The sequence below is a fragment of the Psittacula echo genome (genome assembly GCF_963264785.1).
Source record: "Psittacula echo genome assembly, chromosome: 4".
In the NCBI taxonomy this organism is placed as follows: Eukaryota; Metazoa; Chordata; class Aves; order Psittaciformes; family Psittacidae; genus Psittacula; species Psittacula echo.
Genome location: NC_137738.1, coordinates 95,539,518 through 95,553,295, shown reverse-complemented (window position 1 = coordinate 95,553,295; position 13,778 = coordinate 95,539,518). Strand labels below are relative to the sequence as shown.

At 41.6% G+C, this 13,778-nt stretch overlaps 1 protein-coding gene across 1 annotated transcript; it reads right to left on the bottom strand.

The window, feature by feature from the left end:
- Positions 1-9,548: 9,548 nt before the first annotated feature.
- Positions 9,549-10,741, bottom strand: LRATD1 (LRAT domain containing 1; the record flags this gene model as incomplete). Its single annotated transcript, XM_080616302.1, has 1 exon — positions 9,549-10,741. The coding sequence occupies exon 1, from the start codon at positions 10,401-10,403 to the stop codon at positions 9,549-9,551; it is 855 nt and encodes a 284-aa protein (XP_080472428.1). The 5' UTR covers positions 10,404-10,741.
- Positions 10,742-13,778: the final 3,037 nt, after the last annotated feature.

Here is a 13,778-nt window from a genome sequence, read left to right as displayed (position 1 = left end):
AACCAGTTTGACGTCTTCAGTGAAGTACTGAGAAGATGAGGCACCACAAATGACTAGGCATAATCATAAAGCACTGAACATTATGGGCAAAATTAATACAAAACTAAGTTTCATGGGTTTGAGCTAATTTGAACTAGTCTGAAACTAGTTCATATAAGATTTCACAGAATCACAGAACATCAGGAATTGGAAGGGACCTCAAAAGATCATCTAGTCCAATCCCCCTGCCAGAGCAGGAACACCTAGATGAGGTTACAAACGAAGGCGTCCAGGCGGGTTTTGAATGTCTCCAGAGAAGGAGACTCCACAACCTCCCTGGGCAGCCTGTTCCAGTGTTCCGTCACCCTCACTGAGAAGAAGTTTCTTCTCAATTTAAGTGGAACCTCTTGTGTTCCAGTTTGAGCCCATTACCCCTTGTCCTATCATTGCCACTGAGAAGAGCCTGGCTCCATCCTCGTGACACTCACCCTTTATATATTTATAAACATTAATGAGGTCACCCCTCAGTCTCCTCTTTTCCAAACTAAAGAGACCCAGCTCCCTCAGCCTTTCCTCATAAGGGAGATGCTCCACTCCCTTAATCATCTTTGTCACCCTGCGTTGGACTCTCTCTAACAGTTCCCTGTCCTTCTTGAACTGAGGAGACCAGAACTGGACACAATATTCCAGATGTGGTCTCACCAGGGCAGAGTAGAGAGGAAGGAGAACCTCTCTTGACCTACTGACCACCTCCCTTCTAATACACCCCAGGATGCCATTGGCCTTCCTGGCCACAGGGGCACAGTGCTGGCTCATGGTCATCCTCCTATCCACCTCTGACATTTTATATTCCTGCTTTATTTCCATTCACCTTATCATGGACATTATTCTTGGGAACGACGTCAAAAGCTCAAAGGTATGTATGAAAATAAGGATATAGGAGAATGAAATTGAAGATAGGCTTTCAGTACTGATATCTCTTGTAGTATGCAAACATTTGACATTGCTCTTGGGGTACATTAAGAGCAGATGGTGAATTCAACTTTGGGTTCCTATGGATTAACAGAAGTTACTAGCATGCTGTGAAATAGCAAAGCAGATTATCTTCTTTTTTGTATTCAGTATACCTATGCAGGCTTCTAACGTGGAAATTTAAAGGGTGTAATTCTTGTAATTGGTGCTCCTACACAGAGCAAGTTTTACCTACATGTTTCTGAGTTTATCTGTATACAAAGCATAAAAGAACAGCCCAAGATTTCTGCTGAGCATGACTTTTTTTCAGAACCTCTTTCTTCTGCCAATCTTTTTGCCCCTATTCCTTCAACTTGAAAGACATAAAGAAGTAGGAAACTCTTTTACAGCCTTTAGCTAGTGCTAATGGGACCCAGGCAATATTACTGCCAGGATGAACCTGCATATTAACTGACTCTTTGTGAAGGGGTCTAGCACCTGACACTCTTTTATATTGCCATAATTAAAATGAGTCAATCGGCCAATTAAAGTGAACTTTTCAATATTAATGACCTTTGATTACACCTAACTGAGGAATCAATGGTATGAAGTCAGCACAGGCTTTAAATACTAATTCAGAAAGCCTGTCAGGTAGGCAGATGTATCACATGACTAGGTTTGAATTTAAACATAAAAAAGGGTTGTGTCATATTAGCATATATATATAGTTCTATGATAAACATTGACAGGTCCTTGTGTTCATCTAACATACCTCTGTTCAATGAAGATGTAAACATGCAATCCAAGTGTCTTAAAAGTAACTGTTGCTGATGCTTGCTCAGATGTTTTAATTACCAGCAATGTTACAGTGGTCCATATTTTGTTATAGTGGATCTACCTTCAGAAATATATTTATTTCTTTAATTCAATAAAATTGTTTTATTAATGGACTTTAGCAAGCCACGTGCGTAAATTCTTTTTCTTCCACAGCCTATGGAAATGACAGTATTTTCTGAGCAAGGATTCAGTTCTGACAGTCTCTGTAACAGTGATTTCTAGTGATGGGCTTGTTCATGGAAAAGGGCTTTATATCACTCATGCATGGTTTGATGAGGAGGAATAATTTTTGATAGGTAAAAAGATCCATAATCTTTTATCAGATGAGACAGAAATTTCATGGGTGAGGACATGGAATAACTCAGCTATTTTAGCTCCTGAAATGAAATTTCATCTGTCAAAGACTCAGCAATCCAGTCTACACAAAGCACTTGCAGGTCTTGATAGAACTGATTTTCACCCTTTATCTGTTAGGTAAAATTTCTGAAAGCAGTCAGGGTTAGCTTAACTGTGGCCCAAATAACTTTGGTGCAAGTTCATCAATGAGTTCAATGGGGAGAGTCGAATCAATACTAAGTGCTTTTCAAAGTCCCACCATTTAGCTTTTGAAATATATGTATCAGTTCAAAGAAAGAGATGAGAAAAATCAAGAAATATCAATGCCAGCCACCCCTTTACTTAGAAGCAACTATGCAACAATGGTTGAGCATGACTGAACAACAGAACATAGCTAATTTCAGTGTTATGCTTCAAAAATATTACAGTGAGGGGAAAAACATTCAAATTATGGAAAAACATTTGTGGCACTATCCATTAAAATAGCCAGAAAGAAAGATGGATGGATACTTCACTGGAGCATTCTTTTATTTATAAATACACAAGTCAGTAGCAGCATAGTTCATTCTAAAAGGGTACTACATTATTGCAAGTAGTGCTCCTTTATATTTTTCCTCCAGTAAGTAGCAATATGTCAAATCCCACATATTTAACTCACTTCTTTTCATGTCAGAAGACCATGGTATATCTTAAAGAACAAATACTTGAATAGTGTTAAAATCCAGTCAGTAAAGTCTTGGGTACTCATCTGTTGCACGAGTAATATAGATATTGAAATGACTGCCATTTATTGCCAAAACTAACAAAACAGTCAAGACTTCTTGTGTGTGTGTATGCATAATATAGATACACACGGTATGCATATGTATACATATATACAAGTATACCTATTAGTTATATATCAATATGCATATAAATTTATGTTTAAATATTTACAAACAATTAATATATTTTTCAGGCTCATTTTTTATATTGCTTACAGCTGACTGAAAGGGCATATGGAAACAATAGGAACATATGGAAAACAAGATCTGTTTTGAGACCAGATTGTGATACGTTTACTCATGTTGAATAACATACAAGGAATATTCCTTCTGTGGCATAAAATACTCTGCTGTAAGTGTCACAATGCAGCAGTTTGTATTTATTTATGCTGTTAGATATTTGCCATTTGTTTATCTGCAGCAGTGATAGTGTCATGTCAGAACTAAACCTGGGGTTTGATAGTTTCATTTATTTGCAAACTCCACCCCATGACAATTTTCTTAAATTGAGGTTTCTATTTTATTTACACAAGCTGGGAACAAGCTCTTACCTCTACTGTACAGGAATTACCAAGAAGGATTACTGAGGTCTCCCATTTATAAGCATTATGCTGCTTAGCTTAGGAGCTTAAAAATATGACTTTTCAAAATAGATTGCCAACGCCACTCTATCCAAGCAGTGTTTAAACTGAAAAATTATTTGAGGAGACACTGCGTATTTTACTCACCCTATTTTGCCTAGGCAGTAGCATGGATCTCCAAAGTGTTAATGGTTTTATGTAAGATGGGTGCACGGTTACTCACCCTCATGCACCTTGTAGAAGAGAAAGAACAGAATTTCAAGCTTAGCTCTAAACATCTTCCTTGAACAGCCTGACACTTAACTGCAAACTCTCCCACACTTTTCTGTTGTACCCACATTGGTTCCAAATTCCACCTGAGTTCCTGTCAAAATAGCTGGAAATATTGGCTCTACAGCACTTCAGAGGCTCAAGCCTGTACACTAAACTCTGATTTTCTATTGTGCCCAACACAGCCACACAAGAGAAAGTCAAAGGGATGTTTGGAAAGCACTAACCCACTTTACCTAGGAAAATGTCAATTTGCATAGATGATTACAATATGTACAAGTAAGACTATGCAATTAAGGCCCTTCTTGTAGACATCTCACACGTGAGCCTTTCATTAATTCTATAGGAGGTTGATGCTGAGGTCTTGATTCTGGCTAGTCCTACTGCTTGATTTTAGTCCAAAGTAAATGCCATATGAAGGGGGTAGATCTTCTTTTATTTTAAAGATCCTGATCCTGCAAATACTTGAAGAGAAAAGCAGTTTTATATGCATGGATCATCTGCAAAATCAGAAATGTTCCAAAGCCCAAAAATAAAAATATGAAAAACAAAGAGAAAAAATGTCACCATATAAAAGCATAATCACAGCCTGAATGGCCTCTGCTGATGGAAGTTCTATGATTCCTCTAGATGTATCCACCTGAAAATGTTTATGCTGGATGCAAATTATTTAAAATTAAGAAATGAAAGTCCATATTACTAGCTGCTCAATGATAAAATACAAAAAGACAAATTTTAGTTTATTTCTCAAAGGTAAATATGGTTAAACTGTTAATTTCAATAGCATGATGGCATTTCAATATACAAAAAAACCCAGCACTTCACAGGGGATTTGTATGATTTAGACAAGACAAAAGTTTTGCAAAAGCAAAAGAGATAATGCAGAGTGCCACAACCACTTTTTAAAAAAATATACAGTACTGGTAGTTTATATCTGTATAGATTATATCTATATAATGAAGAGTAAATCCACTGATACTCCAAGTAACAGAAGATTCCTATTTAATTTTCTTTCTCTAACTCAACATTATGCTACCCTCTTTTTGATTTACAAGCGGTTCAGTAAAATATCTAATCTCAGTATTCATTAATTTTCTTTACAATAAAACTGTAAAAAAAGTCTGACAGATTAAACTAGAATTGTGTCAGAGGATTCATGAGCACAGAGCAGTTTTACATGTCAAATCTGAACTCCAAGTACAGAGAAGTTAGATATTTCAAAATAACAAACTAAGCAAATAAATTCCAGACTTGATGCGGAAACACTGACACTCACAAACTATAACCGCAGCACTCGATCACACTCTAGTCGTTATTATTATCCTTTAAATCCTAATTCTGCAGTGAAACAGCCCTAAGCATGGAAGCCCCATCATACCTCCTTACATATTTCTGGATTAATTATTTGGGACCAGGACTTTCATCTTCCTCCTGGGTTATACTGCATAAAACACACTGTTTGCACAACATAAGCAGCAACATAACTTTTCAGTCACAGACGGGTATAATTATGGCCAGAACCGTGTTTAACTACTCTAGCAGAAATCTTTCACAGAAAGTAACTAAAGCTTAAAACCAACATCAACTATCCCAGCCAACTTCCTCTGTAGCTGGAGACACCCGGTTGGGAATCGAGCAGGCCTGAACCCACAAGATGCTGCGTGTCTTGAGAGAGATTGAGCATTCCCTCAACCCCAGCGAACACTGGTTGGAGTTAAAGATGTTTAACACATCATATATACAGGTCTATAAACTCCGACAGATTTTTGCACATCACCTGAATATGAAAGACACTAAAATGAAATGAGGCAGGATAATTAACACTGTGCATACTCTAGCACAGACCAACGGCCACTTTTTGTCACACCTTGAATGTTGCACCTTGTTACACCCTGCTTTAAATCTGAAATCCCCATATGGATTGACAGCATGTCGCCCTAAAAAATAAGCTATGAGGTTGTTTCGGGGATTGGTTTTGTTTGGGGGATTTTTATTTGTTTTTCATTCTTTATAACCATAATGACCTGAAAGGGGAAAAAAGTCCTAACAAATGAAAACAAAGTAACCTGGAAACAAAAGATGCCAATGGAGACAAATTTTGACAGTGACAAAAACTATTTTGCTACAATACTCTACTTATGTGCACAGCCAATAAGCAGCAAACATTCTGGTCATGACAGTAAAACATTCCACAAAAGCTCTCTGTTTCAAGAGGACATGAACTGAATTTTTAATAAAATGTTAGCCTCAAAACAATTCAGAAGATTACACTTTCAAAAGACAAGGAAAATCCTACCCAAGCGAAAGTGATTCTATAAAACTGTTATCCAAATAGCTAACAGAAAACTTGAAACATGACACAAATGAAAAATGTGCATAGTAGCCTAACGTTGCAGTCATGTTACAAGTCAGTACTTCAAGAGCAATGAATGAGATATAAATATTTACCCTAGGTAGCTAGACTGAAAAATGTAAACAGATTCCACAGATTTAATATAATTTGTCAATATCTTTACTGCTGGAAATAGAAATGTTAACTCAGGAAGGTCACTGATCCTGAAAGATGAGTATAATCCATTACATTTTTTACCTGTCAGTCATTCGCATCATTGCCTTTCTCGCAGCTGACTGCTCCCCTTGCCTTACATTTCTTGTTTCGAGGCACTGAACAAGCCATTATATCCATTTTTCACTTGTTTTTTTTTTCTCTGTTTCCCTACTGCCATCTCAGATTAGCACTGCCTGTTTCAGAACTAGTTTTCTTCCCTTATTTCCACAGTATTGCCCACTTCTACCATTTCCTATCTCAGAAAGGTGGCCCTTCTGGTTTCTGAAATGCCATCTTAAATCTCACTTCTTCTCAAGGTCCACAAATTTTAACCACCTCCTAAACAATAAAATCTGATCCAAAGGTCATTGAAGTCAGTAAGAGCCTTTCCATTACCTTCAATGAATCAGGACCGGATTGCTGTCAGTAACTGGGCTGAAATCTAGCAGAAGAAAAAGCCATTAGAATCTGTATGGGTATCTTTGTTTTCAATAACAGACTGCTACTTGAACATAGTCATGGCAATACTATACCCTAAGTTAACAGCATCTGCGAGCATCTCCAGTATTTTCTCCAGACCTTATGCAAAGGAATAAGGTCTTAAATTTGTTGTTACCTTTATCTGTACAAGTCTGGAGTGATGCCAAAGACATCTGACACAGCTTGAATAAGTAAGCACAGACTAATTATTATCACTTCCTTTACATAGTACAAAACACCATTCTACATCTAGCAAGGTAAAACAAGGAAAATTCTTGTGTTTATGAACCAGATTAGTAAATCATTACAAAAAAACCCCAAGGGTTAAAATGGCTGTTTAGAGTGATGGAGTATTTGGAAAGCACAGTGAAAAGTTTAAAGCCAGTATATTTCAGATTGTCACTAGTCAGGACGTTGCAATGCTGTTCTTGCAGGGATCCTCTTAATTCTATATTATTAATCTATGAGTAATTTTAAAAAAAAGATATCAAAAATAATGTGACTCTAATTCTTTCTTCCTGCCTTCACAAACATTCTGTCATTTATTACCTTTTCATGTAATTCTCCCTGTCTCTTGCAACTGCAGTTCTGGAATGCATATTTTTTATAAGGGAAAATTAAAATACTTTTGCCAACCCTTCCTTCTCCTACCACTTAAGTTTGATTTTTTTTAAGTACCTTGGATGTAAAGCCAGTGCCTTTCTGCAATCCCACAGTGCCCTCACCAAGTGATGTAGGGAAAACAGTTCTAATGAACAATTTAGGAGATCTAACACAGTATGACAATTGAGATACACAAATACTATGTAGAGTTCATGTCACGGAAAGCTATCATTATCAGAAAGCAACTATTAATATAAAGCTAAAATATTACACATTTGTAACGTATGTTACGATTTGAGGCTATTTCAGCAGAAATTTGTCAGTAATAACAATTCACATTTTTCACACCTTTACCCTGTGCTGTACTAACCAAGATACTTAAGTGGAGAGGAGGGGGTAAAAGTAACACTGCCTATTACCACATAACTTTGCCAAGTGTAACAGCAAACCAGTGCCAGTTTGATGACCTTCACTGAAAGGGTGCAGCTTGTGGCTGGTTGGTTTTTTTCAATTTTTCTGGTTTGTTGTTTTTTGGGTTTGGTTTGTTTTTTTTTTTTAAAGCAAAGATATTTATGCTGACACTTTTATTATAATGAAGTACACTCCACCCTCACAGCTTCAGCTATAGAAGGCAAATGCTTTGCAGAAATGAAATTACTATTGCAACAGTGTTGCTTATGACATTGTTTAATAACAAAAGGAGCCAGGACACAGTACAATGATAAGGGGTGGTGTGTATTGTATACACAGAAGAGGGATATTACTTCTGTTCTGCCATCTGACATTGATGTTGGAAGAGGGGACAAAAACAAATGCATTTTTTTTTCCAGTACTGAAACATGCAGAGACAAAATGTTTATCACAAGTTGTATGCAGCTCAAGAATAATTAAAAATAATAGACTCTAGAAATGCCCCAGTATACTTACCATGTTGAGATTTTTTAATATATATTTAATACTCTGATCTTTCACTTCAAAACTTAGAATTAACCAATGAGTGAATAGGATCTGAAATACAGACAAGGCATTGCTCACATCACATTAAAAGGCATCTTTTAAATGCAGCTGTGGACTTCTGAACTTTGACTGAACAGGATTTTTTAGTTGCTTAGAATTTGAAACGCAAGATGAACTTGGCCACATTACATCTATTTTCTTTAAGTGGAATTGAAAGTATGCAATGAATTGCTGGTTCAAAGAGGCAACATGCAGAATTCAAACCTATTTGTTTCTTGCAGGATTCTATTGACCTATGTACGAAGAGGTATTGAAGCAGTGGTGCAGTGAGAATCACTACAGCGATACAAATCCACAGCTCAGGCGTGAGATCCTAGAGGCTGGATCTCTGAGGAGCAACACAGTGTACTGTTCTCCAAGATACACCACTTCTTTTAATCAATTAACTTAGTTCAGGAAAATAGCTGCTCCCCAACTTTCTACAGAAGAAAAAAAGAAGGAAAAAAAAAAAGGGAAGATGGGAGGAGGGAAGAGGTGGAAAGAGCTTATGCATTATGATGACATTTAGCAGAGAGCTGCAAACAGAAAGCAAAGAAGACAAATACTTTAAATGTGATAGATTTCAAGCAGAAACATGGAAGCATTTTCCCCTGTTAATATTTTGCCAGAGTTGCCTAGGACAAAATTTGGGTTGCAGCTACAGTCTGAAACAACAGTGCTGAGAAGCAAAAGAAAGAGGCATTTGTCCCCCCAACCCCAACTCCCTTCCCCTCCCAGTTAGCAAAGTATGATTGATGCTTTTGGTTGGCTGCAAGGCAAATATTAGCTAGAAACTCATTTAGCTAAATCCACATCCACGGCCCCAGCTGTTCAAAACTCATCATGGATTAAAGCCATGAAATAAAAATTTAAAAAAAAATTTCAATTTGAAATTTTATTGGTGTGTTGCTAGAATGGTCAACATCGATCAACAGGAGAGACTTTGTCCACATACTCTGAGAACAGCCTTCCTGCACTTCCCCCCTCTTTTCTTCCTCTCTCTTGCTCTTTCAGCATTAATGCTATTAAAAGCCAAACAAAATACTGGCTATGGGTGCAAAGAATGCTGGTTTTCTGGAATGTTGCCATGGATCCTGCTTCCAGTCGTGTCCCACAGAAAGAGGGTGCAGCCTCCTGTTTCTGTGGCAGGCTGGTTTCCCCGGGCAGGGCAGAAGGAAGATCGCCGTGTACCCCTGCTCTTCCTTACTCCTTCCCATCCACTATAGCCAGGTCTTTGATCACCCTCAGTTTGCCACTGGCATCGATCCTGCGCTTCTCGCGTATTAGATCCTCCAGGCTGTGGAACCTCACTGTGTGCACCTTGTTCTCTGCCAAGTGGATCTTGAGATAGTATTGCTGCTGGTGCTGGGTGCCGGCAGCAGCCTGCAGCTCCCCCCCGGCTTTGAACTCCCTTTTCCCGAAGCGGCACCAGGCGGCGAAGCTCTCGGAGTTAGTCCAGCAGATCTCGTCGCTTTTTAAGCCCAGGTGCCCGCAGGCGTTTTGCACCACCAGCTCAGCCACCAGCGGGCGAAACCGGTACCAGCTATTCACCACCCGGCCCACGTTGCCCGCGGCCGCCTCGTACAAGCTGTCCTGGCGGATCTGCCCCTGGTGCAGGTGGATGATCTGCCCACTGCCCACGTAAACTGCCCAATGCGGCGGCGGGTGCTCCGACGGCCCCAGGTAGAGCAGCTCCAGCAGGTCCCCCGGCTTGCAGAGGGCAGGCAGGGCTGACACCGAGTATACGCTGAGGTCCCCAGCCTGGGGGCCGCTGCTGACCTTGGAGAAGATGCATTCCTGGCCGCGGAAAGCAGAAAACTGGGTCTCGTTTAGCACCAGCTGGTGGTGGAGGTGGTGGGTGGGCGTCTCCTGGTCAGGGCTGCCGGAACCCTTCACGCTGTACTTGTCTGGCTGGCCTCGCTCGTCCAGGTCCTCCTCCTCATCCGAAAAGAAGTAAGCCACCCCGACGCGCAGCTCGTCTTTCTCGATCCCCGAGGGGTCCCCGGTCGGCAGCTCACTGTAATTCAGGTGGGTGATGCGATCCAGTTGATTTCCCATCAATGACAGGGCGAGGCGAGGGCAGGAATCGCCGGATCTGAAGAAAGGGTGGGGTGAGCAGGGATAGAGAGAACAAGGGAAGGGGAACAAGGAAAAAATGAAAGAAAAAAAGATAATCAGTGCACATACAAAAGATCTCAGCGATTCCGCCCTAAGCCTTCATCCCTCCCCCCGCACGCAAGCGAGTAACTCCTAGTGCGGATTCTTCCCCCTGCCCTCGGTGAGCGGGCAGAGTAGAGCCCCATCTCCCCGTGCGTGGCTGCCTGCGCCCCGCGGTCCCGTAGCGCCCGGCTCCCGCCGCCGCGGAAGAAGGCAGCTGACGCCGCCTGCCACCTCTGCGCGAGGGGACGGAACTGGCCCGGGAGCCCCCGTTCCGCAAGACGAGAGGGCTCCCGGGGTAAGTGGGCCTGCCTCATAGGGTCCTGAGCTTTTCCCTCTGCCGAGCCGAGCCGCGCTGGGCAGCACTGCGTGCGACAGGGCGGCTGGAGGAGCACACAGCCTCGGACCTGCCACCCCTGCCCGCCCGATCCCTGCAGCCCGCCAGGGACCACGCAAGGAGCAAGGCGAAGAGCAGGCGATCAGCGCCCCCCACCCCGTGGTCCCTCTCGCTCCCCTCCGTACCCGTGGTCGCCCAGCGCCAGAACCCCTCCCCAAACTCCTTTAAAGTCGTCCTGTCCCCATGGGCGCTGCAGAGGAAGCGAGCCCAGTCCTTCCCCCACTGCACGCCCCGCTTCTCCGCCTGTGCAGCCCCGCTCCGCTGTGGGCTGCCCGGCCCCTTCGGCGAGCCTAAGTACCGGCGGCGCCGCTCCCGAGCCCGCCCCGGCCCCGCTCATTGGACACGCCGCGCGGCGCCCAGTGGTGGCGGCGATGGGGTTCGGCCGAGCAGTGACGCCGGCAAGCGCCGCCGCCGCCGCCGCCGCCGCCGCCGCTGCTGCTATCACGAAGGGGCCCCGGAGCCGCGGCACAGCGGCGGCTCGGTGTGGGGAGGCGGAGCTCCCTGGGGGAAGGGAGGGTAAAGAGGGCGGCCACCGCTGTGTTCCGCTGCCAAGCGATCCTGCACCGAAAAGAAATAAATGGGGAAGACTGAAAGAGGGCATTTTGGTCAAAAAATTCCGTCCCGGCTTCAGCTGGATCGTTGCACGTGTCACAGAGTTGCTCCGACCTTCGAGGCGGCTGGTGGGATGCCCGTCACCTAACTTCAGCAACCTCAGGTTGTATCCGAGCAGCCTGAGGGGTCCTCTGAGTTTCCCCATAGTCAGCAGAGACGGGCATTTCCAGGACCGTCTGCTGCAGGACCGATTTTTGGAAGGCGTGAACTGCCTTAAGAAGGTGACTGCCGCTTGCCATCACCTAGCTGGGACGTTCAAATGTCACACGGTTGACGTTAGGTGAGATGACTCTGTGTTTGTCTTTCCACACCCGGCTGAAGCATCTGTTGTGGGTTTTCCTCAGACTAGAGGATGTGCTGTGACTTGTCTGGAGTAAAAAATGAGGCTGCCTGACAGAAGCACTCCATTTCTTCCTAAAACATATGAAATCTAAAATCTGTCATCTATAGTAGTTAGTAGGAATACACACTTTTACACCTCATTTTGCACATTAGGGAAACAGAACTCAGGAATTGCTAATTCATTTGACCACTATTTCCATGTGAGGCACTGTCAATGCTTCAGTGGGTCCCCTGGCTTGCAGGAGGAGGCAGGCAGGATGACACCGAGCATACACTGAGGTCTTGGAGACTGCCAGCCTTGGAGAAGATGCATTCCTGGGGGACTATAACTAGTTCTTCTGCTTTCCCAGTCTTGTGCACTAATCATGTGAACTTCTGAGAAGTGAGAATTTAAATATTTTAAGATACTTCATGAAAAAAATTAATGGCATTCTTTGGTTCGTATGTGAATCATATTAAAGTACTATTTTCATCTAGAAGTACATTTACTACTTTCTTCACATTGGAAATAGTTTTGTCATCTAGACATAACTATTTCTGCTTTCAGTGGTTTTGGGTAATATCTGTCTTCATTGCTGGCCTTTTTCAAGTCTTCAGATTTAATTAGCTGAGAACAATAATGCCATTGCTTTATTCTCATGCTAGAGAGACATACATCCTTAAATAAATACACTGAATTTCAGTTTGTACAGATTGTACACCTAAATACATATGAGTCAAATACTGAGTTTCTTAGATAGGCGTGTTTACTTCGAATGACCCTTTTATTTTTTCATTCAAATATTTATACGCTTGTCTTTCTAGAATGACTTTTTTTTTTTCTCATTATTTTTTCAACGCATGCAAAGGCTTCACATCATAAATGGAAGAGAAAAAAGGGTGTGTTTAGTGATATGACATTCAAAGACTGACATCAGTTATCTTTCACTGTGGCAGTTATACTAATCTGTTGATGGTTGCAGACTTCCCATGTGTCATAAACCTAGGGGCTAGAGCCAGAGACTCACAGGAATTAAGCTGATTTACAGCAGTTAAGGATGTAGCATTCAGGGTGTGTAGAACTAGAAAGTGAATTAAAAAAAAATAATAATAAAAAAAGGATTCTACTCTAATATCTGCATTTAAAAGTTTCACAGGACTAAGCGTAATGAATGGATGTTATTTATCTCTGGAATTGTGTAAATTCTTTTCTAGTGATTGTCAGAAATTGTTCTTTTATGGCGTGACCTTCTCCAACTGCAACATTTTAAATTAAATTAAGAAAGCATTATAATAGGTTTAGAGTTAAGGCTGTAAAACAGTGTTTAAATATTCTGATTCTTTTTTTAATGACTGTTAATGTGCTTGTTAAAACTAGTCCAAGTTGAAGGCCATTTTCTGTAGGCCTTCATCAACAGTTTCTGTTTTCTAAACACTTTACATTTTCCCATTTAAAGGATGCATCTTTTTAAGTTGCACTTGCACAGTTCACACTTCCCACGTTTGCCAATCATCAAGGCTACGTGGAGTAATTTTTAGGTAGTTCTAAACAAACAAAACATTATTTAATCTTTTCCATGCAAAATCTCGGAGAACTTCAGTAAACTGCAGGTGCAGAAGGAAGGAGTCTGAGTCTAAAGACTCTGCACTTCTATCTAGGTGGACTATCTCCTGCCAAATTTTAACCATTTTCTTTGTGTCTTCCACGCTTTTACAAGTCTGCAGAAAGAGGGTATTCCACGGACTGCTGAAGCACTTATAGTCACTTATAATCAGTCTGCGTCTCTCCACGACCTCTGTTCCACATGCCTCCAACATCCATTTTCTCATTTCATTTCAGTTCTCTTGGCTGCACACTGTCTCACCAGTGCTTCGTGCTTTACCTCCACTCCTCAAGGACTTTTCCGCTCAGTTTCTCTTCAATCTCAATTTTAAATTATGAAATG